Genomic DNA, 27,988 nt, shown 5'->3' on the forward strand with positions numbered 1-27,988 from the left:
CTTTTTTATTTTGTCGTGGAAATGCCATGTTTATAATCTGCAGATGCTAAGTGACTAGGTTACCTCAGTGTCATTTTTATTCCTCTACCCATGTTCCTCATCTGAATTTAAAGTGCATAACCAATTTCCATGTTGGGAATGCTCATCTATAACGACCCAAATGCAACTGGCATGGAGGGACAGGTGATAGTCTGTAAAAGTTACTGGTGTCCTCCCTATTTAGATGAGGCCACTTGATACAACAATTGAGCTTCCATCATTTCAATCGAATACACATGTACAAAATTGGAATGTTATGAATACAGAGGACCCAAAAAGGCGAATCATCACTTCTAGGCTAGAGCTAGGGAGACATAAAAAATCTGCATAGGCTTTTTCACAGCTTCAACATCAATATCAACAAGCTTTCCAGTTTTGGAGCAAACAACAGTACATTTCGTCTCTTCTGGATTTGGAATAAATATTCTCGCCTTCTCTTCAGAGGAAAACAGGGCAATGCTGCAAATGAGCACTCGTGATATAAGTCAGAAATCTGCTGCGACTAATTGTAAGTGATTTACTGTTAATCAGCTGGTATTAGAAAGAAAAGCACTGCAAGGATAGGAGTGCACTTTAAACTCGAAAGGAGATGAGCCATTCACGTATAAATTTACCTCGGTTTTTCACGTGCATTGGCTAGTTGGATGGCAGCCGTATTCGTTGCTATCACCCCAACTGAGTCATTGATTAGCGCAGCCAGCTGAAGGAGAATGAATCAAAGAAGGGAAGTTAAGTTTCCTTCTTCACACGAGGATGCTATTTTGCAGCCATTCTGTTTGACACATTTTGTGGGACATATGGCAGAGAAGAGATAAAACTGGTACCCATATGAACTTAGTGAACTAGATGTTCTATTGTCAATCATTGCAGCAAGCAAGCGAAAGGAAGCTGAAGAGGTCTCAAGATGTCGTTCAAGGAAAATTCATTGGAGATGAGAACTGGAGTTCCTTTAAGAATCTCCATAGCTACGCCTGATGCTAAAGCATTGACCTGTTTCGCAACAGAACAAAATCGGAAAGCACGTACCTGACCCGGCGTAGTTATAAAGACAATGCTCGCATCTTCTCCAATGATCTCCTCCACATTTTCCCTTTCCTTTTCATGTGGAATGACGAATATCGGCCTCACCCCTCTGTTTCGATTTTACATCAAAGTAATCGTGTCAAACAATGTCTCTTTTTCATATACCCTGTTTCATAAAAGTTCCTCTTGCCAGAGGAAGTTCGATGGCCATCTAACACTATGTATCGAGGGGCTTGATTTTTAACTTTCTACTAAGCTAGATGATAACTGGGTTCGACTCTCGACGAAATTTTCAGTTCATATTATCTTCAAGTACAGAAGTCACATTCTGGTTAACAGGGATAGTCAGCAGAACTGACTGACCCCGCAGCTTCAGGTAGATTCTCGATCATACCTTAGTTTTAGTCCTAGAAAGCATCATGATTCATTCATTTCGAAAGAAAAGCTACGTGATTACCTTATACCCTCGGCAATTTCAGCCCAAACTGTGAGCGGCAGCAAGCTGTCGGTGTCCCCTTCGGACTGCATTGAAGCCTTTGAATCTGATTCTAGTCCATGAATCACGATATACTTCCCCTTCTCTGCTCCGGCGTTCTTGACCTTTCCTTCTACAACCTCCTTCAGCTTCTTCGAGATAGAAACCTTTAGCGGTGGAACAGGATGTCTCGGCACACTGCGGAAGGGTCTTCCCAACCAATCCACCATTTGTTGATACCTAAAGTTACAAAATGCCCCGTCAATGGTTCTTTTTTTCACAGGGTTGTTCCACCTTATCACGGTGCGAATGCGAAAAGAAGAACAGCTTAATTGAGAGTCTCACATGTTGTATCCACCTTCTGAAAGATTGGCGCTTTCTGCCGTGAAAGTCTCGGATAGAAGTAGTCCCGCTCCTGCGGCATTCACATTGGGATAAATGTAGCTGACTCGATCGCGGGCAGACGTCATGAACAAGAACGCCGCATGCCCAAGCCCTGCCAGTTTAGTCGACAAAACCATGTCGTAATACCTACTCTGCAAGTGCAGAGGGAAACATTATAAGAGTTGGATGAGCATTCAGTTCTTGCAAAACAATTGCAGCTAAGAAACCTGTGTTTTACATGTAAACAGCTTCCATTTATCACTGCAATACACCGACTTTTTTTTTCTACGAATCGTGTCATGCTCATCGAGTTGCGACCGACGAATTTATCAGTCAACATATCTGGAGACACCAGCTCAGGAGGAAAGTACAGACAATGCACCACATTCCGACCACCAGTTCGTTATCTGTTTGCTGGACGAGGGTTAAAGAGGCAAATGAAGTTATGATCTTGACCTTAAGCAAGCCGATCATGTCGATGTACTCGGCAGGCTCGGGGAAGTCTTGGTCGGGGTCATATGCATCAGCCCACCTCACATTCTTGTTCAGCTCATAAGTCTGCTTCCCCCTCGCCGACGCAACGACATCCACCTGGACCCCCGGGTACCTGTCTTTGATCAACTGTATGGCCGGAAAGAAGAGCAGATTCTCGTACACGCCGCCGGAGATCACGCAGCAGCACCTCCTCACATCCCCCCTCACCTTCAGCGCCAGGCCCGCGATCTCCACGTTGTATCCCATCGGGAACTTGAGGAACCCGTACGGACTGTCCGGGTTGTCGGGCGGCCTAGGGTCCTCTTCCTGCTTGCCGTCCGCGAACAGCGACCCGTATTCGATGTCCGGGTCCTCGCCGTCGTCGAAAGGGTCGAGCCATGGGTTCTTCTTCTTGGCATGAGTCGGTTGTGCGGGGCTCTGCTTTCTTGTGCACAACGGAGGCTGCTCGAAGTGGGTGGGAAAGGAGGGCTTGGTGAGATGAGGGGATGGTGAGACTGGGCTTGGGTTTGTTAAGAATGGTGAGAGAGAATTCGGGAACAGAGAAGTCGCAGCAGCCATGATCAAGCTTTGAAGTTTTATCAGAACTCTGCTGTTCTGCAGTTGGGTTTCGCCCAAGTAGACGTTGGGATTTCAACGTGTGGAAGATGGCTGGATAAGTGGGGCCCCCAAGTTTGTTTCGCCGCGGGGTTTCGTCTAGACCCGAATTCGACCGGGTCGGACCAAGCATTCCGAAGTTCAAACCAGATCCCCTCAAATGTTTGTGACGTGGCACGCTTTTATTGGCTCTCCCCCCCCCCCCTCCTCTCTCTCTCTCTCTCTCTCTCTCTCTCTCGCTCCCCTCTGACTGATACGTTGCTTTCTCGCGCAAAGATCCACTCAACTCAAGTTCACGTTCACGAAGAAGGCTCGCTCTTCTTCTCTCACTGACTTCCCACGATTTTCTCTCCATTTTCCCTCACTTTCCCTCTCCAATCGGCACCACCAGGAAAAAGCGAAGCACGTGATTTTCACCATCCCCGGAGCTTTTGGCGAACCTCCACCGCTCGCGACATAGCTCAGCTCCGGCACCATTCGCCACTTCCTCCGAATGCAGCTCGATTTTGCCTCTTTCGCTTGAACGTTAGGTCCTGAACTCTTCCTTTCAGCTCTCAGCGACGAGCTTTGAGCGTCTCTTTTCGCATTCTTCTTGTCCGCCTCGGTTTGGAGCAATTAGCCTTGTCCCTGCCCTAAGGTCGCTGGTTCACTGTCCGTACGAGCGGGAATCGGGGGGGCAAGTTTGGGTGATAAGTCAGTGTCGGTAAGTAATCAATTGAGGATTGATTCAAGTTTTTTAGCATCGAATTGCTAAAATGTGCTTGAAGTTGATCTGAATATATTCTGCAAATTAACTGTGGAGAGAGAGAGAGAGAGAGAGAGGGAGGGAGGGAGGGAGAGTTTTGCAATGTCATGCCCTCCCCGCGTGCGTTCGACGAATGTCATAGAGCCAGAAATTCGACCAGTACTGAGACCAGCTGCAAACAATGCTCCAATGGCCAACGCCAACACTTTGAAACCTACCTCGAAGCCCAGCAAGAAACCTGATAAGCTGCCACAGAAATCAGAGCCTAAGGACAAGAAGGGACTTTCCACTCCACCGGTCTCGCAGAAGTCAGGCGCTGCTGCACTTCTGCAGCACCAAGAGATGGTGATGGGGCCAAAATTGGCAAGGAGTGCTTCATGTTCGTCTGATGCTTCATCGTCTGATTCGTCACAGAGTCGGACATCAAGCAGGATGGACACAGGGAGGAGGACAAGTGTCATGGTGAGGAAGAAGAAATGTAGCATGAAGGCAGACCGACCTGATAGTACAGAGGCAGACACGGTTGAAAAGGTTGGTGATGATGGCGGGTTAGTTGAATCCCTGGATGCTGTAGAGGTCAAGAAAAGATGTAGTTGGGTCACGCCAAATACAGGTATGATTGACATCTTTACAAGGTACTGAGAAATAATTGTGGTCTGCAATTGACAACTTTTACTTATATGTGTGAAGATTATGCATGGTCTTTTTATGCTTAGGAGATCTCAAGGTGGAATCAAGTTTGCATTAGTCAAATGTTTATGTAATTAATATCACTATGGCATAACCTTTAACTTAAGAAAACATAAATGAATTAGTACATTTGAGGCGTTGTACACAACTAGGGGAGTTACTTTCCTTTCTGCTATGTTGCGCGGTTGTGTGCAAGCACAGTTATGCCAAGTTGGACGGTTCTTTTTTCTTGAAGAAAAAGATGTTCTATGCATCTTCAATTACAAAAGGTGTTATAATTAATATAGGATTCCAAGACGAGGGATGACATTGATCTAAAACTTTAACTGTTAGCTTCGAGTAACAACTTTATGAAGTCCATTAATGGCAAACTATTTGTTGGACCCACAATTAGTTCTTCCACGTCTCACGTGTTAGGATTCAAAATGTAGTCCAGCCCTACCAGGAAACAGAGTCACTTATGATTACCTTGAGTTACAAATTAGGCATAGGAGGATTTTCAGGAAAATGAATTTTCGCTGGGTCAAAAGATGAGCAGATTATGGGCATGTTTTTCCTAATTGTTTGCCTGAATAGAGCTAAAATTAAGGATCACAATGAGGACACACTTAATGTAGTATCTACATAGACAAATACGGCTCTCCATATGAAGAAATTATTAGCGTCATTTCTGTTTTTGCTTCATTTTTAGAGAATTATCCAAGTGCTAACAATTTTTATGCTTCAGAATTGTAGTGGTAACTATGAAAAGCAGGATATATCACCCTTAATCACCAGGCCTCAGCTGCTTCCTTTGAGTGAAGTTGTTTGTTGGGAGCCTGAAGTAATCACCCTCATCAGGGCTTTGAATGACTTATACTTGCATGCCTTGTCAAATGTGGGCAACGATGTGGGATTTAAGTGACTGAAAGGTCAACTGGATAACTTCTGTAAATCGGTTGCTGAACAGCATTAGGAGTCATTGTCTTTTGTTGTCTTTTCACTAATACTGTGGAAGGAGTTATGATTGCACCTGTTCTGTGTGATGATGTAGCGGAGGAGATCAGCCTGTGTCATTTTTATGCTACTGTGGAAGGCAGCTCTCTGCTATGATGAGTTGACACAGAGTAAAGTACAAAAATGACATGCCCATAAAAATTATCGGCCCTTCACATCCACTTTAGATGTTCTTATATTGCAAGGAGAGGGAGTATGTCCAACTTTCAAGACTATAATAAGTAGAAGATAACACTAGTTTTCATTGTATTTCCAACGGAATATGTTTAACACAAGCTATTGTGAGAATCTTAGATGATCACCCGCTTCAATAAGATTTTGTCAACTTACTCCATGAATCAGGCATCAGTAGATCTACTAGAACTCTACATTTCCATATGACAGATGCGGGTGGATAGAGTTTAATGGTCCTTGGATCACAACTTAAGTTGGACGAAGTTTCTGGTACATGATGTCCTTTTTGGAATAACTTGCGCATTATTTGTCACTTGTTCTGGTGTACATCCGAAAGGGTGGATGGAAGCTTGTTGCACATTTAGCGGTAATATGGAGATATAGAATTTGTTGAAGTATATCTAAGGATATTAGTTGGTATGTGATCACAAATAAGGAAATTAGGGTTTTGTTAGTGATTCTCATGCTCTACAAATACAGCAATCTTATGTGCTCTTTCATTAAGTTGTTGAGTAAGAATGTAACCATTGATATTTACATGGAATCAGAGCCAAACCCTAGCTTTATCTTTCTTCTTGTTGTTAGTCTTTTAAAAAAAAAAAAGGAAGCCTTTTTACTCTGACACTGAGACTACCACCATTTGTCATTCCAAGTCGTTTGTTTTTTAGACACCAATCTTTATCTTTGAGAGCAGCCACAACCAATCATCTTCAAGAGCAGCCACAATTCAAGGTCAATTGACACTTGGATGAACTTGAGGATGTTTGGCCTGAGAAATAGTGATTTTTGCAACCAAGATATGTATCTTGCTTGAAGGAAAATATAAGAGTTCTCCGAAAACTGTTTTTCTCCAATTGAGAGAAATTAGCAACTACGACGGAACAAATACACAGTATAGGTCTAGAGAAGCTTGTGTCAATGTTTGTAGAGGTCTGCTTCACCCTTTCTTCCAGCTTTTAGAAAAATATTGGGCCAAGTTTAGTCGCAATTCAATTAAGAGAATGGACAGTTTTATCAGTCTAAGTAGGCTGCGTTCCACTATTTAATAGACTGTACAGACTGCCTTTGTTTCTAGCTTGCAAAACAGCTTTCTTCTCCAAATACCCATAGTAGACTCTTCCTTCTGTTGTTGTTCCCATGACCAAATTCCTCTTCAAATGTAGATCTCTCCCTACCTCCCTCCCTCTCTCTCTCATGCTTGTTTGTTCACAAACGGACAAACAGACCCAATAAATTCAAATACAACACTTGACGATTACGATACTCAAATTTAAAGTTCAAAGAAGCAATGAAGGTGTTTCTATATATATATAAAGCTCCAGAACCGAAAGATGAAATTTGAATCATTAGACCATTGGATCCATACAAATTTCCCTGGAAATCCCGCACAATCTGGTCTTTAGACCAAGTGCAGTTAACCTGAATCACCAGTTTGGACAAAATTACTTATCTAAGGTAATTTCCCAGCCAACATTGATTGCCCATTAGTCTGTCAATTACTTTGACACCACATTTGGCACAGGTATGACTTACTTACATTGGTAGGACTTGTGTGATTGTTTATTTTTGCTTCTGTTGCTTCTCTTTAGCAATTTTCATCTTTACTTTCGTTCGAACTACTTGTTAAACGCTCAAGATTTTAGAATCATCAAATTGCTAAAAGGATTTCTTCAACAAATTTTTTTCGTGTTATTTGTTCACTTTGTAATTTGCTCTCGATTATTTCATCACTCTATCGCATAAGCAAAATTTAGTGTTGTAGTTAAGTTTCTCCCATTTAGAAGGGCCATTATGATCCTAGTATTTTCCTCCTTTAAATTCTCCAAGATTCTGTCCTTCTGGGAATTCCAATCCCTTCTATTAATTCTCTGCTGCTGAGAAAGGAGCTCAACAAAAGCGGTTTTTGGAAAAGACCATTTTGAAACCAATTAAAGAAAATCGTTCATGTGCATGGGGCCTGAGTAGGAATTTGACTATACTCTAGGCCTAATCTCAAAATCGAACCCTATAAGTACTTGTTGTCTTCAAATCCCTTTTCCCAACTGTGTAAGCTCGGTGATGGAATTTTATGGTGGCTTGTAGTTGTAAGTAATTCGCTACATGCTTACTGTGGACATTGGCGTGTTAAATGTATCATTAGAGGGCTGACTTGCTAAAACATTGCTTTTTACGATCAGCTGATTATGGATGGGATAAAGAAGGATGTTGCATTGGTTGACTGGGTGGGCGAGTGAAAGTGTTCAGCGCACTTTTTAAGCTACAATTCATAATGAAGTGCTAGAGTACATGCATATTAAGGGCTTGACCATGCCAATCAATGGGAGACTCTTTCACATCACCTTTTGACTTTTCATTTCTTTGACCATGAACTCGTGCCAGAATGTCGATGCATATGCTTATGCAGTTATGAAGTATATCCACGTATAAGAGGCGGGTTTTCTTGTATTTTGTGAACAGGCAGCTATACGTCCTTGATGTTCTTTCAATGCGCCCTTATTTCTGTCCTTCACATATCTGGAAGTCTGACCATATCTACTCTTTTTCATGTGTTGAGTAGATCTTAATTATGCTGCTTTTCATGATGAGGAATGGGGTTTCCCAGTTCATGACGACAGGTGTCTAAACTAATTACGAGCCTATTCTGTTACTACACTTCAAAAATTAAATCTCTGGACTCTTTCTATGGTTTCTGACCATTCCTGATGTCTTGCAGGAGATTATTTGAATTGCTCTGCTTATCAGGTGCTTTAGCTGAACTGACATGGCCAGCCATTCTTACCAAAAGGCATATTTTTAGGTAAAGGCCAATTCAATCTAATATCTATTGGGCCTGGTGGTTTCATTATTGAATGAGTAGTTATCGAGTTTACACTGCTTTAGCTTTTTACAAATGAGGACAGACCGTGTCAAGAATACTATTAGCATTGGCTGACTTCATGGCTCCTATGCTTGTTATCAGGGAAGTCTTCTTGGACTTTGATCCAGTCTCCGTGTCAAAACTAAATGAGAAAAAGGTAACAGCACCAGGAAGCCCTGCCATTTCATTATTATCGGAGCCAAAGCTGCGAGCTATCATTGAAAATGCACGTCAGATGTGCCAGGTGGTGACCCTTTCTCCTTGTTCTGTAGTCATTTCATCCTTTTCGTATGTTCCAAATAGCACACTGTCTGCAACGTTCAAATCTCTAGTAACGGGGAGACATATTCTTTGACTTTGTGGCCTCCCTGAGAAAGAGTCTTCCCGTAATACAACCTTCTTTCGCGTTGAAAGTTCCTTCATGAAACTTCAAGCAGCAAGTTATTACTCCAAGCAAGAGAAAGATTCGCAAGAATTATATGACTATGCTTTGAATATTTCAAGCTTAACTGCGGAACCTTTTGTTCTTTTTATTTTTCTTTTTTGTCTAAGTTTTTGCTTCTTAATTGATATTACAGGTAATCGAAGAGTTCGGATCCTTTGACAAGTATATATGGAACTTTGTAAACCACAACCCACTTGTCAGCCACTTTAAGTATTCACGTCAGGTGCCTGCGAAAACTTCAAAGGCGGAGTTCATAAGCAAAGAATTGATCAAGAGAGGGTTCCGGAGTGTCAGCCCCACAGTTGTCTACTCATTCATGCAGGTTGCTGGATTGACTAACGACCATCTTGTTAGTTGCTTCAGATTTCATGAGTGCATCACGTTCGCAGAAGCTCGTGAAAAAGATGACAGAAATGCTGAGGACGGAAAAAAAACCAGTGAAACAAGTGGTCTGATACTGCCAAGAGCGAAGGGCGAATCATCTTCCCCCCTCGAGTAATTTAAGGGGGATTTCCAGCCATTGTAATTTTGTCTGATGACCAGGCAGGTCGGTTGTGTAAAATCATTGTCACTAGGGACCACTAGCTGTTGTATCACTCTCTTGTGCTCGTCTGGTATGACTTATTGCCGCGCGATCCCTAATTGAGATGACTCGTATTCAGCAATTATTGAACATGTTGGACTCTGTGGAGGTATGTGGATGTCTCTATACTAATTGCTGACTTGTCCTCATCCAAAAAAAACAAGTTCGATTGACCTCTGGGGAAAATTTGCAGTGCTTAGCTGTTTCCATTCTCAATTTTGTCATTCGGGCTGTGTATTGCGCGGTAATTGTTGTTCTCAATGACCACGCGCCATCTGATTGTGCAGCTCGTGGATTTGTGCTTTCCTTCTCGGATAGAAAAGATCTCCTTCAAAGGTAACAATCTAACACATAAATCTCCTTAAAGAGTAAAACCGAATAGAGAGATCGTTTTCAACCATGCTTGGGATCTTATATATACGCTGAGCAATTGCTCCAGCTTATTCAGTGGTTTCTATCATCCAATAACAAGGTTCCTGAGCTAATCCATAAAATGCCTACAAAACACCTTTTTCTTTTCCCTATTACAGAAGCTTCCTCTTCTTGTGCTTGTCCTATCTAAACTACAGACATGAAAATCAGGATATTTCCTCCACTTGTCTTCACTCTTTGGCAAAGAGAAGGAACAAGACTTTGCATTTCCTGCTGAGTTGGAAGTTGCATCCACTTTCCACGAACTTGCTTTTCCCAATCTGAATCTTATTGCACGGGGACCGGTTAGAGCCCCCGCCCTTCTCAAATTGCACTCCCCACGGAAGTCAAGAAAAGCAAGCTACACGTGACGAGACCAAAAAAAAAGGGCAAAGACCAGCTCTTTCAACAAGTTTTGGAAGATGACTCAAACAGACCACCACTTGAGTTGGACTGCTTGGACCAGACTGTCCAATTTGAGCAACTTGCTTGCAAAATCTTGGATGACATCTTCCAACTTAGCAGAACAAAACTTCCTCTCTTGTTTTTTCTGGTTCTTTTAACCTTTCACTTTCAATCCATTTACAGAGCAGAACCAACACCTAAAGACCCCTACTCGTTTTTTCACCATTTCCCGGGCAGATTCTGGTGGAAGATCCTCCCCGAAATGGCTGCAGCCAGGGCAGCAGTGAAGCCGGGGTCTTTCGTGAGGGACGAGGCCATCTGCTCCACCAGAAACCTTTGGATTTCAGGCGACTCTGTCTTGGGTTTTAAGGCGGTTTTGTTGCTGTTGCTGCTGTTGTTGTTGTTGTTGTTGCTTTGGGAATCGATGGGGGACTTCGATTTGGTGAGGTCAAGAGTGATGGTGGGTCCAGATGAGTTGAGCGAGGTTGAGCAGGGCACTGATCCAATGGCCATGCACCTGCTTGAGCCAGAGGTTTCGTCCATCTGAGTTGGATGGTTGTGTTCACCTTCATATGTAGCTACCAGAACAGATTGGTCCTCAGCAGTCCTTTGCACCTGAAGAGCCAAATTCGAGCAAGAAACCATCAGATTCTGTCTGACATGTAATAACAATATGTACAAGCATAAACATAAGACACTTTCAATGTTCCAATTCCTAAGAAGCTACACATCTATAAGAAATTTGATTAATTTCGACCTACCTTCTTCTTGACTGGGCAGCTTGGAGCAAAAGAGCACTTGAAGTAAGCCCTAGGACATGGGTTGTCTCTGGTCACCTTCTGACCATATTTCCTCCACTGATACCCATCTTTCACTATCTGCAACAAGCAGACACAAACATACATCATTTCATGAATCAGCCATCAATCATATGCAGCTCTAAATTAGCCATGGCTGAAGCGAACGCAAGGGCTTACCAGGCTTGTGTCAGATGTTTCCGTCCTCACATAGACCCTTGAGATTTTAGCTGTGATCTTTTCCTCCCTCGGTTTCTTAGATGAGTCTTCATCTGTTGAGCTGCTCTCGGAAGCACCATTTGTAAGCATGTTAACGTTGTTGTCGCCAATGTTGTTGCTGCTGTCACTTTTCCTTTTCTTGGAAGGGCTGAGCTCCTTGTCAGCATTCTTGCTCATGTAATCCACCACTTGGCTCCTCAATGTATTGTAGTTCTCGCACATGACAGTCAGCATCTTTGTGAGCTTCTTGTTCTCAGCACTCACCCTATTCAGTTCCTCAACCAAAGCACCAGTCTGAACAAAAGGCAACACAAAAGGAAAAAAAAAAAACAACAAACCCTAATCAATCTTTTGTAGGAATTTATAACTGAACATGAGGCAACCCACAAGTCAAGTTTGTGCTCATTCATTATAAGAGAAGTTCATGGACTCACATTAATTTCTTCTTTGACAGAGGTATTCAAACCCAAATCCATAAAGTTGCTCTCCTGCGGCTCTCTCTTCTGGCAGCAAAAACACAAATGAATCTCAATCAAACCAATTCAAGAAACTGACGGCTCAACTTCCAACTTTGGATCAGAAAGACTAAAAAGGAGGGGAACTTTCCACATACCGGAGCCTCATCAAGAACCCTGAGCGGCTTAATATTGAGATCCAGTGAAGTGCTAATGCAGGGAGAATAATCCATAGCGGGAGGCGATTCCAAGAACTGTCTTCAACCAAACTCAGCTCGAAAAAGCAAACCCTTTTTTCTCCTTTTCCCTTTTTTCTTCCCCCCTTTTTCTTGATCAGCTAGCTGTAGCCGGGCTTTCCTCAGATTGACCCAAAAGCAAAGAAAGACTCGAGACGCCGAATTGTGTCCAATTGACCGGAGTGAGCGGCAATATATAGAGAACAAAGAGAAGGGAAAGAGGGAGGAAGCAGCACGAGCACTGGTGGGCAGGAGCGAGGAAGGAAGAGATAAGAAAGAAAGACAGATAAGAACGTCAGAGAGCAGCTGTCATGTGCTTATTATGCTAAGCTGTGTCTGGGCGACAACTATATATAATCTGCACAGGCAACGATATTCAAATTATGACGGCAAAAGGAAAAACAAACATTTTGATATTAAAAAATGGATGAAAAGATTGGTGTGCCGCGAGAGAGAGAGAGAGAGAGAGAGAGAGAAAGAGAGAGGTCGGTCGAGAGTTGAAAGGCAAGAGAAGGAATTCAAAGTCAAGACGGGAGCGCCCACCAGGGCGGGCAGGCTATAAAGTGAAAATGGTGGGCAAGCACACGCACACGTACTCTCTCTCTCTCTCTCTCTCTCTCCTTTTGTTTACTCGTCCGTTCATGGGGTCCGTCCGAACTTCTATGTTGACCCGTTGCTCTTTGGCTTCTTACCGTTTCTCGAAGACGAATTCTCTCTCCCTTAATATGGCGTGACAATTTCTAATTACGCCAAATTTCTATTACCCTCGGCCACCCTCCGTCTGTAACTCCTCTCCCTTCCCTTTCCCCGTCAATAATTTCCGACCTAAATCAGTTGAAATGGCTACAATGATAAATTATCGAGAAAAGTGCTAAAAAAAAAACCCTTAAATCTATTGTATTAATACTAATTCGATCTTAAATCTTTTAATTGGATTAGTTTAATGCTAAACATTTTCACATTTATATCAATTCAATCCATTTAGTCAATTTAGATCGAAAATAGCTAACGTGAATGCTAGCGATCTTACGTGATACGATCGATATTGACGTTTAAGCATTTTTTTTCTTTTGTAATTCTGTAAAAAAATTTCTTTTTTTTTGTATTTCCCTTCTCTTTCTTTAGGTGGCTAGTCGCAAGTCACTAGGCACAAGCCATGGCCATCAAGGGCTGGCCTTGCCTAGGCAAGGGCAAGTGCCGGCGAAGTCCCTACTCGACAAATCCAGCAAGACCGACCCTCGCCCAAGCCGGGACGGCCTCATCGAGCCTCGCCTAGGCGACGTCAAGGCCCGAGTAGCCCATAAAGGCAAGGGCAAGGCCGTCCTAGCCTGGGGGAGGGTCGGCTTCACCGGTGCTCACCCTTGCCCGGACAAGGCCAATCCTCACCGGCCATGGCCTCTAGCCGGTGTTTGGCAACTAACCACCGACATAAGAGAAGGTATAGAAAAAAAAATTGAGGAAAAAGACAAAATGTTCAAAACGAAAAGATATAAAAATGTTCGGGTCAAAATTGATCATAACATGTAGAACTGTCGGCATCAACGTCGGCGACTTCAGGCCCGCATTGGTCGGATTGATCGAATTGGTACCAATATGAATATGTTTAGAACTAAATTGGCTCAATTTAAATTTTATGATTAAATTGGTATCGATACTATAAATTTAGATCTTTTTTGGTACTTTTTCGCAAATTATCAAAAGATTTATAACCGAATTAGCCGTCTTACCATAAGTTCAAGAGTTTTTGGATAATCATCCCTGTCATTGACGATTGCAACAACAAAGGAGGAGATGGCAGGGCGGCTTGTGGTGAGAGAGAGTGAGCAAAGAGAGAAACAAACACTAGACAAACTTTTATATCTGTAAATTCTCGCGCACTTGTTCGTGATCTATTTAATAATGTCATACAGACTAATAAAGGACTACACCATCGATATGTTAAGTGAAGTGGCAAACTGCAAAGGAGTTGTATTGGGAAAAGTATGAAAATGTCTTAAATCTATTGTATTTGTACCAATCCGATTTTAAACTTTCAGTTGGATCGACTTACTCATAAAGCTTTTTATGTTGGTAACAATTCAACCCATCCAGCCAATTTAGACTAGAAATCATTGACGTGAACATTCTTTTATAATTTTTTTTCTCTTTTGTCCTTTCCCTTTCTTTTTCCCAATGGTCGGTGGTCGAACGGAAAGGAAAAAGAAATAAAAAAATGTTACTAAAAAATATTTACGTCACTGTCGGCGATGCCACATAAGATGATCTATGTCCATGTCATCGGTTTTCGACCTAAATTATCTAGATGGACTAAATTTGCACCAATGGACAAAGGTTTAAGACTAAATTGATCTAATTGAAAGGCTTATAACTGAATTAGTATCGATATAATAAGTCGAAGACTTGTTTGGTACTTTCCTCAAGTTGTATTTCTATTTATGCCAATTTAGTAAATCAATCTTAACATATTAAACATATTTCTTATCAACTTGAGCAACCCTTTAGAAGTCGGCAAAGCAAGTACCTCCACCAAATGGTCGGTTCAAAAATATTATGCGAAGCGCAAATTGACGACGCAAGAGCCGAAACTCTAATGATTCATCCCATGCGTGGGATACTACTATACGATATATCGGGCAGTAGCCATTCGAAGATGACAAGGAGTATTCCTTCTCTACCATCGCCCCTTAAGTTGATAGAAAATATTTTTCTTCCCTTCATCATAGAAAATACCCTTAAATTTTACGTCTCAGAGTTCGGACGAAGTAGTTTAAGGACTTTACTCATATCCAACCTCCACCAAATTGTCTAGGAGGAATTTATTATTCTTTCTTTCTATTGGCCGACAGATCGTTCTTTCCCTTGTACAATCTCCATGCAAAAGAAATGTACGACTATGGCTGTGGAGTTGCTATTAGCCACGTTTTTTGGCACCTTTTCCACGTTCCAATATCGACACATTCCTAATTGTATAATTAGTGTAGTTGAGGAGAAGTGTAAAGAAATGAGAGTCTTATAAAATATGAAAGAGAAAGGCTATCCGTCATGTTCTTCACATAGATAACGAAAAAAAAAAATCAGTGGGGACATCGCTTTATATTTATCTCCTAACTTATGTGTGGATTTCAGCACTCCTTTGTTGAAAAAATTACCAAAACAGTTATACATTTATTGCAATTGTATCGATTCAGCCTAAACCTTTTGCATTTGTGCCAAATCAGCCCATCCTCCTAACTTTGCCCGGCTTGCGCCGACGTGGCGCCGCCGGTCTTGACATGAAAAAATTTTGTAATGTTTCAATAATTTTTTAAAAATTGTTATGTTTGTAATTTTTTTTTATCTTTTCTTCTTCTTCTTCTTCCTCCAAAAGGTCGCCAAATTTGGCCGGTCGGCACTATCGTGGCAATTTTCAATAATATTCTAATATTCTTTTCAAATTTTGTATTTATTTATTCTTTTTTCCTTTTTTTTCTTTCTTTCTTTTTTTCTTCTCCTTCTTCACCAGCAACAACGGGATTTAAGATTAAATTGATGCAAATACAAAAAAAATTATAATTCAATTGAAAAAAAAAGTTTAAGACCGAATAGACATAATTATTACAGATTTAAAAAATTTTCTTTTATAATTTTCCCTTCCATCATATGTTGTTCCAGAAAATTTCTTGCATCTCTTTTTCATTCCATCCTTGGTATCGCACCAAGCCCTTTAGAGATTCATGTCAGAAATTTTACACCCTTCATCTTTGGAGGACTTCCTCCTTTTTTTGGCCCTTTCACGACTGCTGAACCAAATGGTAGATGCGCATTCCGGAAAACCCGTCTGAGTCACGGTGAGAAAACGAAATTTTACCCGTTTTAGAAATTAGGGTTTGGTTAGGCCTTCCCTCAGCACATTAACTGAACTGAGTCTCCCCCGTTCGCGAAATCACATTCGATGCATCAAAGACCGAGTACCCAAGAGAAGAAAAGTTCCGTTTGGACTCGGATTAGATTAACCGATCGGCACGTTGTACGTCATAAGAATGTGGTAAGAAACACACCGAACCTTGTAAGAAAACATCTTTCGTGCAACTTATTGATTTTGTCCGCCATATCATCCGCAGAATCTATCCCCCCATCACGTCGCGAGCGGAGGAGGCAACTTATTCTAGTCAAGCTCAACGGGATGGCTAAACGCTCGACTTTCAAGTAACTCGAGCCGAGCGTAAGGTTAATAATCTCGACGATACTTATCTAAAGCGGCCTCGCGAGAGTATTTGGCTCGCTGCCTTCGAATTGCATTTCGTACGGACATAACAAAGAAACACGAACGTGCAAGGAGGAACCCCGTTTAGGGTCAGGGATTAAGATAAATTCAAATTAAGATAATCAGAACCCATTATTAGAAAACGAGGGACAAAAACAAAAAAGTCAGCACCTAACCCTAAAGGACAAAGACTTAACCACCGGACCAAAGACCAAAGATTTAGATACTTTACAGGTAAAAAAACCTTATTGGTCAGTCCAGTGAACCTGCAAGATTCGTCCATCGTGTTCTCATTCATGAACCCGTTCCTCTTCTTCCTCTTCTCCTCCTCCTCCTCCTCCTCTCTTTTGTGTCCATGTCCACTTAATTGCTTGACCAATTCGAGACGACGTGAAATCAACCCCGAACGAAAAGTTCCCCACGTCTGGAAATTCTGGGCGTCCTTCTGGTCCAACTCTCTGTTCAATCTAATCCGTTTGGACCGGTTCCAGGATTGAGAACGGGGACGAATTCGTGCTGGAAAACCGTAGGACCCTCTCGCCAAGCAAAAGAAGACGGGAGCAACGTGAGGATTAGGGGGAAAAGGAAGATCGTCGTCGCTTTTGGAAAAAGGGAAGTTTTCAAAAATTCAAGCGGCAGATGGCTACAAAAGCGAGCACGAGGTTCTGACCTCGCGACGACTAATTAAACCTTTTCCTTTTTGTCGTCCCCCTTTTGTCGGCCCAATGAACTCGTGCTTGACGGTAGGTTCGTGTTTTACTATTGCTTTGTCCCTTATAAGGTCTAGGCATACGCATCTATGTCTAAACACAGGACAAGAAAATAATGATAATAACAAGCAAAAGAGGCAAGAGCCATCGTGCACGCAACCTCAGAGGAACTTGTTTTTTTTTTTTTTTTTTTTTTTTTTTTTTTTTTTTTGTGTTTGGTCGAAAAGAGGAACTTACTTTATTCGATCTTTATTTTGTCAAAACTATACTTACATGTGAATTATAGGATGGATTTGTGGGCACTTTCAGTTATATCATTTTGTCCATTATTTAAAATACATGCGGCTAATAGACATGCGATCCCTCTGGTAAAAGGGATCAAGAGGGGGTGACGCTAGTATTAGAGGTACGAGATTCGATTCCCTCGCCCTCTAAAGAGATATAATAAAAGCCAAAAAGAGAAGAGTTAAAGATACGACAAATCAAAAATAATAATAATAAAAGATATGAATGTATTTGGTCATATGGGTATCCGTCAAGGATACTGTTCTTTTTGCCTTTTGCGTCCAAGTTTGTGATTGAGTGGTATTAGGGTTGGCTTTGCGGTATGGACGCTTTTGGAATAGTATTTGGAAATTTTAGGTTGTCTGTCGGTTATGATTTCTCTGGAGAATAAAAGGTACCAAATAGAGAGAGTCTTGAGAAAGTCAACAGGACGAGGGTGGGTGTCTGAACGAGTTGAATCGTGGGGAAAGGTGCATGAAAAAAAGCGGAGCAAAACTTTGACACGGATTGTTCATTATCCGGACATTGAAAAGGATACGTTTCATTAGTTAAGTCATTTGTGATTCCGCCCCTAATTTCTCTAGAATTTCCATATTCAAATCTCTTTTTATTTATTTATATCATGTTTCTTGCACAACTTAAACAACCAACATCCCCCCCAAAAAAAAAACACCACCAACAACAAAACCCAACCCAAAAACACACACACACACACACATACTAATAATTCGGGAGTATAACTGAGGAGACTCATTTATCAAAGCTCGTGGTACACTCTGTAAGCCCCATAAACCGATTTAGTCCGGACTTATGACCGGTGCAGATTACCCTAATTCAAAAAAGTTTGCATGTAATTTGTGAGATTCAAAAGATGACCTCGGGTTCCTGAGTTGAAAATCCCTAAACGCTATCATTTGCCATTGCCCTCGTCCTCCATCGATCCCTCCACCGGGTAGTCGCTTAATTGCGAGTTGTAGCTGCATTTCTTCCATTGTTGATCACATCATCAAGACTTGGAGAAGTCGTCGTCGAGCTATAAAGCCTCTGAAGGCCGTATCCAATGTTCCGACCAACAAATCCATGTCACCTATTGATAGGCCGAATACCCAAAAAAAAAAAAAAAAACTCCAAACTTTAGCCTATGTTTCAATTATATTCAAAACTTTTTTTGTCTAATAGAAAACTCACAACTTTTATTTTTGTCCCAAATCTACGGCCCGATATTAAAAAAAAAAATCTCAACTTTAGTATATGTCTCAATTATATCCAAAACTTTTTTTGTCTCATAAAAAATCTGAAACTTTTACTTTTATCTCAATTCTACCATTGTTAGCCTTACGTCCATAATCATTGTTATTTAATCATACATGGCATTTCCACGTTGTTATAGAATTACATCTCAGCAAAGCTGTCATGAAAAAACTCCCCAACTTCTTTTCTATTGTCTGCTTCCCATACATATTACCTAGAGGTACAGAGCCACTCAAGAAGACTCAAATTCTTCCAGGCACTCAACTGCCCAAAAAACGTTTAGACATGGAAATTTGATTATTTGGATGAACGATCTCAAATATCGTCGTTTCTAAAACTTGTTGTTTTCAAATTTCAAAAATTCATTGGTAGTTTCAACGAGAAAATTCGAGTCACATAGGATTAATCAACGGTGATTATGGATAGAAGGCAGACGGTAGTATAATTGAGATAAAAGTAAAAGTTTCGAGTTTTTTATAAGACAAAAACTAATTTTGGATATGATTGGGACAAACATTAAAATTGAGGACCCACCCATGGGTGGCTTAATTGGTTGGGGCGCACTTGAGATTGTGTGGTTAGACACACCGGCCCCGGGTTCGATTCTCCAAGTGAGCACTTATAATTTAAGTGGGGGGCCATGGTTGTGATTTAAGTGGGGGGTCATAGTAGTGAGTTGCTGTGCTAATCTCCTCTTGAGGTGCACGCAAGCTAGTCTGGATACCTTGATTATAAAAAAAAAAAAACACTAAAATTGAGGGTTTTTTTTTTATAATATTAGACCCTTATTGATAGATTGATTGGCCGCCATAATTAATTTCAAGGTGAGTGGCATTGACTCATAGATCTCCCAGCCATGCGCTTCACGTATTCAGCATGATCTTCAGCAAATTCCCTTGCCACATCATCCGCGATGTGCGCAGACGTCAAATCGAAATGACATGTCAGCAGCCAAGTAAGCTTGGCAGGCCAGCCCCCAGCAGCCACGTCACCAGTAGACACCACGCCAGCGAAACACGCCATGTCAGCGGGCCATCAAACCGTGTAGACCAAACGTGTTTTAGCTCTTTGACTCAGCGGTTCGACCTCTTTGGACCACCTATTTGACTTTCCAAATCGGTTTCCACGGCGTTGGCTCGGATTTTGAGGTTAGTTTCCCCTGATTCAATTCGGGAAAGTTTGAGTTCTGAGCATATTTTCGGCCTTCAATGCTTAAAAAAAGAAAAGAAAAGGAAACATATTTATCAACATATTTACGTGCTACACCATTTTCCTCGACAATCACTATTAGATCTGTCAACATGGGTTGTAAATGCATTTCTTAATCCATATATAATGGGATGAGTTATTGTGTATGTTAGTTATATGCAATAAATAAATCGTAAATAGATTTAAACGGATGATGAGTGTTAAATGGGTCGTAAATGAGTTGACTGCTTATTTAAACTCAAGACACCTCTATGACTTTCTCTTCGTTTTCTCCCGCCATCACTCGATATCGCGTTCACTCGCTCCGCACTCTCAATTTTCTCGGATTTGATTAAATGTAGAAGTGTCTTAAGAATATAAGTCCTATCGGATAGAGATTGGGTACGAATCGAGACATGCATGGTCTATTTTCGATCCGACACGATCTATTCGTTTGACGTGTCCACTTATAAATAAAATTTTAACGAGCCGCAAACCCGCCCACGGGTCGACCACAGAACCGACGGATACACGGGGACGAATTTTATTGCAGTAGTTGGTAGCACATCGGCAGCAGCGGTGGGCCAGACAAAAGAAAAAACTCAGAGCAAGGGCGACGCAATCCATGAAATCAGCGGGCGGAGAAGAAGGGAAGCGAAACTCAATTGACACTTGGGGCCGTCGGCGGTGCGCGTTGCGTACAATCAACCCCCTATCAACATCGCCACCGTCGTGCAAGTTGGTCACTCAACTTGGGTCCATTTTCCGTGAAGACGAAGATTTCCCCCCCCGCCTCCCTCCCCTTTTTCTTTTCTCGTCGTGTTCCTTCACACCAAGCGTCGAAGTAAATGATTACCAATAATTAATCTCGATTAATTTGGCCATCCTGGTCTTTTGGGTGGGCGGGTCGGGTCCTCTTTCAAATTCAATTCCACCCCCCGAATTACCAAGAATCCAAAAACGCACCAAGTCAAGGCAGCTCTTATTGCGCACGGCCCCACCTGCTTTGTCTTCTTCTTTGGTAGGGTTGGGTTCGGTCAATGGGGCATTTCGAGTTGGACTTGAAGTCTCTCGCGGGCTTTTATATTTTTAATTGCGGCCGGAATTGGAACAGTGCCACGCATACGGACAAGACACGAAGTATACTCGTGGGAGTCGACATGCTGGGAAAAAAACCCACGTGCGGTTTTCTTTGGGAGTGGGAGGGGGAGTTGATCCGGATAAGGGCACGTGCCGGGGTTTGATCCGGTTGCTGTCGTAAGTGAGGCGTGACACTGTCACTGACCTCATTAACGCACGTGCTTTTTCTTTTTTTGGAGTGAGTAATGTGTGGATGTTTTCTTCTTCTTTTTTGGTAAGGCGCACGTTTAGTTGGTGCGCGGTTGCCAGCCTTTTCGAGGCGATCGAGGACGATGGTTTCTATCCTATGTCGTGTTTCTTCCTAGTTTAACCAAGATTATAGTTGGTGAACTCGTGATTGGTTTGGATTCGTAGCAGGCTTTGAGTTCGCCTGATTTCGATCATCTCTAGTGAACAAACATAACCACCATTACGTTAAGTCTATAGTTTCCTCTAATGGCGTGTGTGAACAAGCACGTTATCGCACCTTCTTTTCTTCAGTAGCGAAATGGAACTCGCGGACAAGGCGATCGGGTTCCTACTGTTCGATGATAAGTACAATCTCGGTTTCCAGTTTCTGGACTCGGGGTCGACGTGCTTATGTTTCGATGCGTTGCTGTTCTTACATCTGCAAGAATGTCGATGCAGCGCGCGACTTTCCCTCGGGGGCCTCTGTGCTTCTTAACGTGGATCTTTAACCTGAATCGATCTTTTCAGCCTGAGTTAGCTGGAATCCTTATTAGTTTTTCAAAGACCAGTTCGTTCATCGATATCTTCTGCATTAGCATCGGCGCTATTGTCGTCGCGGCTCATATTGCAAGAACAACACTCGGTTTCGTTTCACGGTCCGACTGCTTTAAACAATTCTGAAGCCCAGCTTGGCTAAAGGGCACAAGCCATTCTTGCCGTAGTTGCTGTCTAGCGAGGCGCGACACTGTGACTGACCTGATAAGCCGGTATCTTTGTTGAAGTAAATATAAGTGTTCTCTAGATGCACGTTTAGTCATTGCTGGATGGTAAGCCTTTCGACGCAACCGAGAACGATGATTTCTACATCGTGTTTCGTCCTAATTTAACCGAAACTCACGTCGAACCGCTCGGATTTGTGCACTCTGGGTGTTTTGATTCTGCAACAAACCCAAGCAGACTTCTCAAGGAAAACGTTGAATGATCAAAGCGAGAGAATCTTTGGATTCAGGATGTACAAAAGCCCATGCACGTAACTAGAAAACATCGTCCACGACATGATATCACCACAACAAGTAATCGTGCCTAGATTCGCTTGCGTTCTCAAGTTGCATTTTTATGCCCGAATTCGGACAGCTTGGTCTTTGTGCTTTATAGAACTTTCATGTTTTAAGTTCTTGCGAAAAAGGCCATCAAAGTTTCCAGGACGAAAAGATAATATCTTTTTAAATGTTTCAAAAGAAAGGGAAAAAAAAAGGTCATGAAAAAAATTAAAAAAAGAAGAAGAAAAAGATGGGATAATCAGTAATGGGATGATTAATGCACCCGAAGCCATTCGGTCGAGGGCACGTTTGCCTGGGTGTCACACACGGTATTACCCCTAATCCCTCGCCTTGAATTGGGTAGGCGGGACTCGGGTACGTATGTTGGCCTCCCACGACAATTTCATCCAGGTTGGCCTAAAATCGAGTGTCGGAGTGATTAGTACCACGACATTCGATGATTGATAAGACCCCAATGATCAATGTCATGCGTATTGCTTGTGCAAGTGCTCCATGAATCTACTTTTTACCTTCCATGACCACCGTCCTACTGTCTTAATAGACAAACACCCTTTGTGGCATGCGGTTGGGCACCGCAACTCGACTTCCGGTTTGTGCTGCATCGCCACCCTCGCTTATGAAAAATGGCCGCCGTTCTGCTATCTTAATCGACAAACACCCTTTGCGGGTTCTAAGTTAGCGCGTAGTTGGGCATCGTAACTCGAATTCCTATACATCCCGCATCGCTAGTTCTACTTATAAAAAATGGCCCACAAGAGAGCTCTTGATTCCATGGCGTGGCTCAACAAAGCAGCTTGGCCATTTGGCATGACTCATGCATTGGTTACTTGGCCGTTCGGTTCACGCACAAGATCCATCCGATACCATGTCAATCATTTCTCGTCTACCTTAAGAGAGTCATATTTACTCCTTCCATTTACCCGCGCTTGGTTGAATTTCTTCACTTTGACATTTAGAGCACTGGGCAGAAATCACATCGCGTGAGCATCTGTAGGGTCCATCGCAATGCTTTGTTTTAATTAAACAGTCGGATGAGGCAGGCGACCCTTCTCTCCAGCAAGCTAGTGACGGTGCCGTACAGGCACTGCTTCCCCGGCGTGGACGCCATTCCCAACTCTCTGACCATTCGGGTCTAGAACTTGTACGGTTTTGGTTCACTTCATCAGAACACCTGCGGGCACGCGCGCGCGTGCGGAATAGATGACAAATTGATGAGTTGATCCATTGTACGGTAGGCATGTGTCCTATCCTCTCGTGTTGTGGAAATGAGTTTTACTTCCTCACGTATACTGGCGATGGAACAAGTACAATAATGGTATAAAGACTAGACTCTGTTAGGAAAGACGTCTCTTCAACACTAGAGCTATAGGAGGAAACTCCGAGTGCAGTTGGCCGCCGAAGAATTCGCAGCGGTTGGAAGGTGCAGGCTGCAGCCATCTTATATCTCGACTAAGATCGCAGTCTTGATGATGAGAAAGATTAAATGAACTCATCGAGAAATGAGGTATTATGCAGCTAAAATGTCAATGTCATGGAACTGAGTAGACGTTAGTGACTTACTTAGGGGGGATAGGATTCTCGGGGAAGAACTTGGCGAGGATGTCCGACCACCTCGCAGCGGTGGAGCATGCTCTCTCTGCACAGAGGTAGAGGCCGGAGGCCGAGGGAGTCTCGAACACAAGAATGTGAGCAAGGGCCGCGTCCTGAACATGCGCATAAGCCTGAACCGTGTTGGCGTATGTCTTCGCCGAGCCGGTGAAGTACTTGGGAATGTGGACAGTGCCGGCGTCGACCGTCGCCTGGAGCAAGGCCCAATCACCAGGGAAGGAACAAGCACCACCAGGTCCACGCCTTTCTCCTTCGCCAATTTCCACGCCGCCTCCTCTGCAACCAGCTTCCCATATCAGTACCAGTTCGGCAATTTTACGGTGATCGTGTAGTAGAGAAGTTAAAATCAATTGATAGATGCCAAAACATGACCTTGGTTTTCTTGCAGAAGTCGAGGTCGCTCCAGAAAAACTCTCGTCCACCACGGCGTTGGGACTCCTGTTGGGATCCATGTAGACTGCATCAATCAAGGAAGTGAACACGACGCGTCGAACATTGGCCTCCGCAGCTGCAATCATCACGTTCTTGGTCCCTTTCAAGGCCGGGTCCAACATTTGCTCCTTCTCAATCACACAAAATACACCAAAATGGCAAAAATGTCACTACCTCCATCAATCCATTGTTTTCGAGTTTGTGTACTCTAAGCTTCAGTCGCCGCAGAGCGGAGACGGACATGACATTACACACTCACAGGATCATCAGTAACCGGGGAGGCGGTGTGGAAGAAGCCATGACAACCACTGATGGCTTCCCTTAAAAAATCTAAAAATCAAGCAGATCAGTCTTGCACAGAGTCAACCTCACTTTGGCTCCATCAAGCTCTCTTAGATGGGCATTCCTGGGATCATCTGCAAGAAAACAGCATCAATGCACTAGTGTCTACAAAACATTTGACAAATTGTACAGTCTCAAATTAAAAAGACAGCGCGAGCGAAAAACAAACCGAACCAACCTTGATTCCTCACAGTGCCCTTGACATCTTATCCTTTTTCCAGGAGCAGTTTTACAACACGGGAAGCAAATGAAGCTGCCAGCGCCGGTGGCGCCCGCCATTCGACTGGAAACACCCTGCGAGTTGTGGAGTGGCATGCTGGATTAGATACTAATAATAATGTCCTTCCGGTAAGTGAAAAGAGGAGAAATTTGGCAGATACCAGTAGAATGAAATTGTGCCGAGGCTAAGTTGGCGAGCGATTGTTACATACGTACTAAGAGACTGGGCTAGCTTAATCGAATTCACCCTTCCACAGGCAAAGATTCAACTCCAATCACAGTCAAATCATACGAGTTTCTTATGAAAAAGACAAGACAGAGGACAGATAGAGTTCATCTTTCACCTGATCATGGTGTAAAATGCATCACTTTGAACACTAGGAAGAGAATGCAGTTAGAGCTATCAAACACGTTCGTAATCATGTGGAATCATAAATTCTTATCCTTCATTTCACTGTTTCTCTCAAACTAACAACGAATATACCACCAAAAGCAGTAAAGTACATCTACCAAGCGATCAATACCCCGAATTATTTTTTCATGTCACCAAAATGTCCGAACTCGTACGTATGTGGTAAATATACCCTCCATCACAGCTCCGTCCAAGTCGGCCATAAAAAATCCTACTTGGCAACTTACATGGACAATGGTAGGCAAGCGAAGCTGGTGTTAATCAATGATGCCCGTAGGATTTTTGGTGAAATATCTACGAAACATTATGGGCCAATAAGTATGATGCGGAATCTTTTTGAAATTATATATGAACCCACAATGCCCATAATTTAAACTCCAAACGGCCCAAGGCCCAGAAACGCTTGACGCCTACCACATAACCTCCCCTCTTCAAGAGGCGAATGTGGAGCAAGTTCAACATTATTATTGAGTCGATATGTCAAGTCCATTTTAACTACGGTATTGATGGCTAAGTATGTAATCGTTGAGGTATTTGAAAAGGAATCGCCTTTCCTGTTTTGGAAAAGCATTTATGGAGTTTTACACAAGCGGGATGAAATTTGATATTGGAAAGGATTCTCGGACAGCCTTTTAAGTCAGGAGAAAATCGAGTTCGGTCTCGCCTCGTTGTTCATCACTGCCGCCATCCCTCCGAGAAACTTTCTTTGTCACGGTATTTTGCTAGTCTTTTACTATGTCTAGTCTTTCGATTTCCCTTCTGTTCTTCAGCTGGCAGATGTGAAAAACCGTCCAAAGAAGAAGGAAACTAGAATCAGATCCGACTCATTCCTCTCTCTTTCTCTCTCTATCTCAACCGCTTGTCATATGTTCTGTAGGTTGTCTGGAGCAGGCGATTCCTTTGTCGGGGCCACGACTTTTGTCGGTTCTTTCCTTTATTTTTGGGGAACAAAGAAAGTTTTGGTTTTTTTCATATAAAACGTCTGGACATAAACCATCTCTCTCCCTCCGCTTGTCTGGCATCACTAGTGCAGCATAAACTATCTTTCCCAATTTCCCCCAATCAGAAAATAAGATCGGAGGCACGAAATTTTTTTTCCAAAAGTTCTCCAGAAATTCCGTAATTCGACATGAATATCTCCCTTGTCCTTGAGCGGACTTTTGGACCCGACCCGTTCGTTATAGTCGAACCCTAGAGAAAGATCGAGACGCTCTCGATTTCCAATTCGTGCCTCTCACTCACTCTCTCTCTCTCTCTCTCTCTCGCTCATTTCATGGTCAACACTAGATCCTTCCTTTGATGCTTCCGCCGTCCCTTTCGTGAGGTGAGCTTGGGTTTCTGCGGATTTCGATTCTCTTTTTCTGTGCGTGTTGTTGTTGTGATCTGTTATCGTTACTGGGTCGTGAAGCTCATCTTGGGTACATCGAAATTCATTTCCAGCTAAAAGCTCGGAACTTTGATGTGGGTCTGCTGCAGATCTGGGTAAACAGAGGGTTTTCCCGCATAGATCCGTCACTCGCTTGTGTTGCTTGGGCGGAAAGGCTTTGTTTTGGGACCTGGGTTTGTGTCGATTGGATCCTGTTGTCTCGTTTCTTTAACACCCGAGTGATGTCGTTGTTGACCAAGAGCGAGTCGATTCAAATTCGCGACGTGTGGGATGATAATCTCGAGGAGGAGTTTGCACGAATCCGCGAGATCGTCGATGGTTATCCGTACGTGGCGATGGATACGGAGTTTCCGGGTATTGTCGTGCGCCCTGTGGGCGACTTCAAGAACTCAAGTGAGTACCACTACCAGACTTTGAAGGGGAATGTGGATATATTGAAGTTGATCCAATTGGGCCTCACTTTTTCTGATGAGAGAGGGAACTTGCCGACTTGCGGATCAGATAAGTACTGCATTTGGCAGTTCAATTTCCGCGAGTTCGACGCCAATGAGGACTTCTTCGCGAATGATTCAATCGAGCTTTTGAAACAGAGCGGGATCAATTTCAAGAAGAATAGCGAGAGGGGCATCGATGCCATGCGATTTGGGGAGTTGCTGATGTCCTCCGGGATTGTGCTGAACGATAATGTTCATTGGGTAACCTTCCACAGCGGGTATGATTTTGGGTATTTGCTCAAGCTGTTGACTTGCCAAAACCTGCCGGACACTCAGGCGGGGTTCTTCAATCTGATCAACATGTATTTCCCAACATTGTATGATATCAAGCACCTCATGAAGTTCTGCAACAGTCTGCATGGAGGTCTCAACAAGCTCGCAGAGTTGTTGGAAGTCGAGAGAGTCGGGATCTGTCACCAGGCAGGTTCGGATAGTCTGCTGACCTCTTGTGCTTTCAGGAAATTGAAAGAAAACTTCTTCAGTGGATCGCTGGAGAAGTATTCTGGTGTGTTGTATGGTTTATGTGTCGAGAATTGATAGTGTTCTCAAGGTGAATGTAGGGAATGAACTTGAAATCTGAAAAACGTGTACCAGGAAAAAAAAAGGTGAAAAATGAATGAAAAGTTTTTATAGAACTGTATGGTTGTGCCGCAACTCATCCTGATGGCAAGACATGCTAATTAGTTTACTCATAACTTATCATATGATCGTAAGTTTGAGATCTTTCTACAAGTTCGCATTGTCGGGGCATATTGCCTGCAAATCATACGGGGACTAGAAATTCTCTTGATGACTCAGATTCAATGCAGCGGGGGTGTTCCGTTTGGAAGCGCGGAATTGTGTCAAGCATCGTGCGCGGTAGCATTAATCTAAGATGTGCCTCGATTTAATCTTTCGTCGTGCTGATTCTGCTCAGTTGACTCCTTCCGTGCAAGCATAATGGGAGTCTTGTTCGGTCGGACGTCTTGCTATGACTCAACATATTGGGTCGAGTTTAGAGTAGAATTTACTTGAGAGCACCTCGA

General features: G+C 42.8%; 4 protein-coding genes and 1 pseudogene across 7 annotated transcripts; 2 read left to right on the forward strand and 3 right to left on the reverse strand.

Annotated features, from left to right (window-relative positions):
- Positions 1-218: 218 nt before the first annotated feature.
- Positions 219-3,189, reverse strand: LOC115752752 (photosynthetic NDH subunit of subcomplex B 1, chloroplastic). Of its 2 annotated transcripts, XM_030691097.2 has the most exons (6): positions 2,378-3,187; positions 1,883-2,073; positions 1,520-1,777; positions 1,066-1,171; positions 654-739; positions 219-498 (listed from the first exon to the last, which is right to left on the reverse strand). In XM_030691097.2, the coding sequence occupies exons 1-6, from the start codon at positions 2,972-2,974 to the stop codon at positions 333-335; spliced, it is 1,404 nt and encodes a 467-aa protein (XP_030546957.1). In that variant the 5' UTR covers positions 2,975-3,187; the 3' UTR covers positions 219-332. The 2 variants fall into 2 exon arrangements, with proteins under 2 accessions (XP_030546957.1, XP_048129680.1); XM_048273723.1 differs by lacking the exons at positions 219-498; positions 654-739 and adding an exon at positions 760-1,005 and having other exon boundaries at positions 1,060-1,171; positions 2,378-3,189.
- Positions 3,190-3,245: 56 nt separating this feature from the next.
- On the forward strand, positions 3,246-9,589 carry LOC115752754. 2 transcript variants are annotated; one of them, XM_048274973.1, is made up of 6 exons: positions 3,246-3,713; positions 3,829-4,368; positions 8,173-8,230; positions 8,329-8,412; positions 8,575-8,716; positions 9,051-9,589. In XM_048274973.1, the coding sequence occupies exons 2-6, from the start codon at positions 3,858-3,860 to the stop codon at positions 9,414-9,416; spliced, it is 1,161 nt and encodes a 386-aa protein (XP_048130930.1). In that variant the 5' UTR covers positions 3,246-3,713; positions 3,829-3,857; the 3' UTR covers positions 9,417-9,589. The 2 variants fall into 2 exon arrangements, with proteins under 2 accessions (XP_048130930.1, XP_030546959.1); XM_030691099.2 differs by having other exon boundaries at positions 3,246-4,368.
- Positions 9,590-10,468: 879 nt separating this feature from the next.
- LOC115752755 (probable WRKY transcription factor 40) lies at positions 10,469-12,351 on the reverse strand. The gene is made up of 5 exons (XM_030691100.2): positions 11,946-12,351; positions 11,767-11,835; positions 11,294-11,626; positions 11,078-11,194; positions 10,469-10,931 (listed from the first exon to the last, which is right to left on the reverse strand). The coding sequence occupies exons 1-5, from the start codon at positions 12,018-12,020 to the stop codon at positions 10,536-10,538; spliced, it is 990 nt and encodes a 329-aa protein (XP_030546960.1). The 5' UTR covers positions 12,021-12,351; the 3' UTR covers positions 10,469-10,535.
- A 9,771-nt stretch (positions 12,352-22,122) lies between these two features.
- On the reverse strand, positions 22,123-24,766 carry LOC115752705 (annotated as a pseudogene).
- A 1,315-nt stretch (positions 24,767-26,081) lies between these two features.
- On the forward strand, positions 26,082-27,598 carry LOC115752756 (probable CCR4-associated factor 1 homolog 6). 2 transcript variants are annotated; one of them, XM_030691101.2, is made up of 2 exons: positions 26,082-26,406; positions 26,523-27,598. In XM_030691101.2, the coding sequence occupies exon 2, from the start codon at positions 26,691-26,693 to the stop codon at positions 27,498-27,500; it is 810 nt and encodes a 269-aa protein (XP_030546961.1). In that variant the 5' UTR covers positions 26,082-26,406; positions 26,523-26,690; the 3' UTR covers positions 27,501-27,598. The 2 variants fall into 2 exon arrangements, with proteins under 2 accessions (XP_030546961.1, XP_030546962.1); XM_030691102.2 differs by having other exon boundaries at positions 26,559-27,598.
- Positions 27,599-27,988: the final 390 nt, after the last annotated feature.

The sequence above is a fragment of the Rhodamnia argentea genome, chromosome 2 (assembly GCF_020921035.1).
Source record: "Rhodamnia argentea isolate NSW1041297 chromosome 2, ASM2092103v1, whole genome shotgun sequence".
NCBI classification, from domain to species: domain Eukaryota; kingdom Viridiplantae; phylum Streptophyta; class Magnoliopsida; order Myrtales; family Myrtaceae; genus Rhodamnia; species Rhodamnia argentea.

Bases quoted from the DNA above. Each gene is read 5' to 3' on its own strand.
- LOC115752752 (XM_030691097.2), bottom strand. From the start codon at position 2,974: ATGGCTGCTGCGACTTCTCTGTTCCCGAATTCTCTCTCACCATTCTTA. The intron at 2,074-2,377 runs GTCAAGATCATA...CTGCACTTGCAG, and splicing joins ACATGATCGGCTTGCTTAAG to AGTAGGTATTACGACATGGT. The intron at 499-653 runs GTAAATTTATAC...GCTCATTTGCAG, and splicing joins AATGCACGTGAAAAACCGAG to CATTGCCCTGTTTTCCTCTG.
- LOC115752754 (XM_030691099.2), top strand. From the start codon at position 3,858: ATGTCATGCCCTCCCCGCGTGCGTTCGACGAATGTCATAGAGCCAGAA. The intron at 8,413-8,574 runs GTAAAGGCCAAT...GCTTGTTATCAG, and splicing joins ACCAAAAGGCATATTTTTAG to GGAAGTCTTCTTGGACTTTG. The intron at 8,717-9,050 runs GTGGTGACCCTT...TTGATATTACAG, and splicing joins ATGCACGTCAGATGTGCCAG to GTAATCGAAGAGTTCGGATC.
- LOC115752755 (XM_030691100.2), bottom strand. From the start codon at position 12,020: ATGGATTATTCTCCCTGCATTAGCACTTCACTGGATCTCAATATTAAG. The intron at 11,627-11,766 runs GTGAGTCCATGA...CCTTTTGTTCAG, and splicing joins CTGTCAAAGAAGAAATTAAT to ACTGGTGCTTTGGTTGAGGA. The intron at 10,932-11,077 runs GTAGGTCGAAAT...TTGGCTCTTCAG, and splicing joins GCTGCCCAGTCAAGAAGAAG to GTGCAAAGGACTGCTGAGGA.
- LOC115752756 (XM_030691101.2), top strand. From the start codon at position 26,691: ATGTCGTTGTTGACCAAGAGCGAGTCGATTCAAATTCGCGACGTGTGG.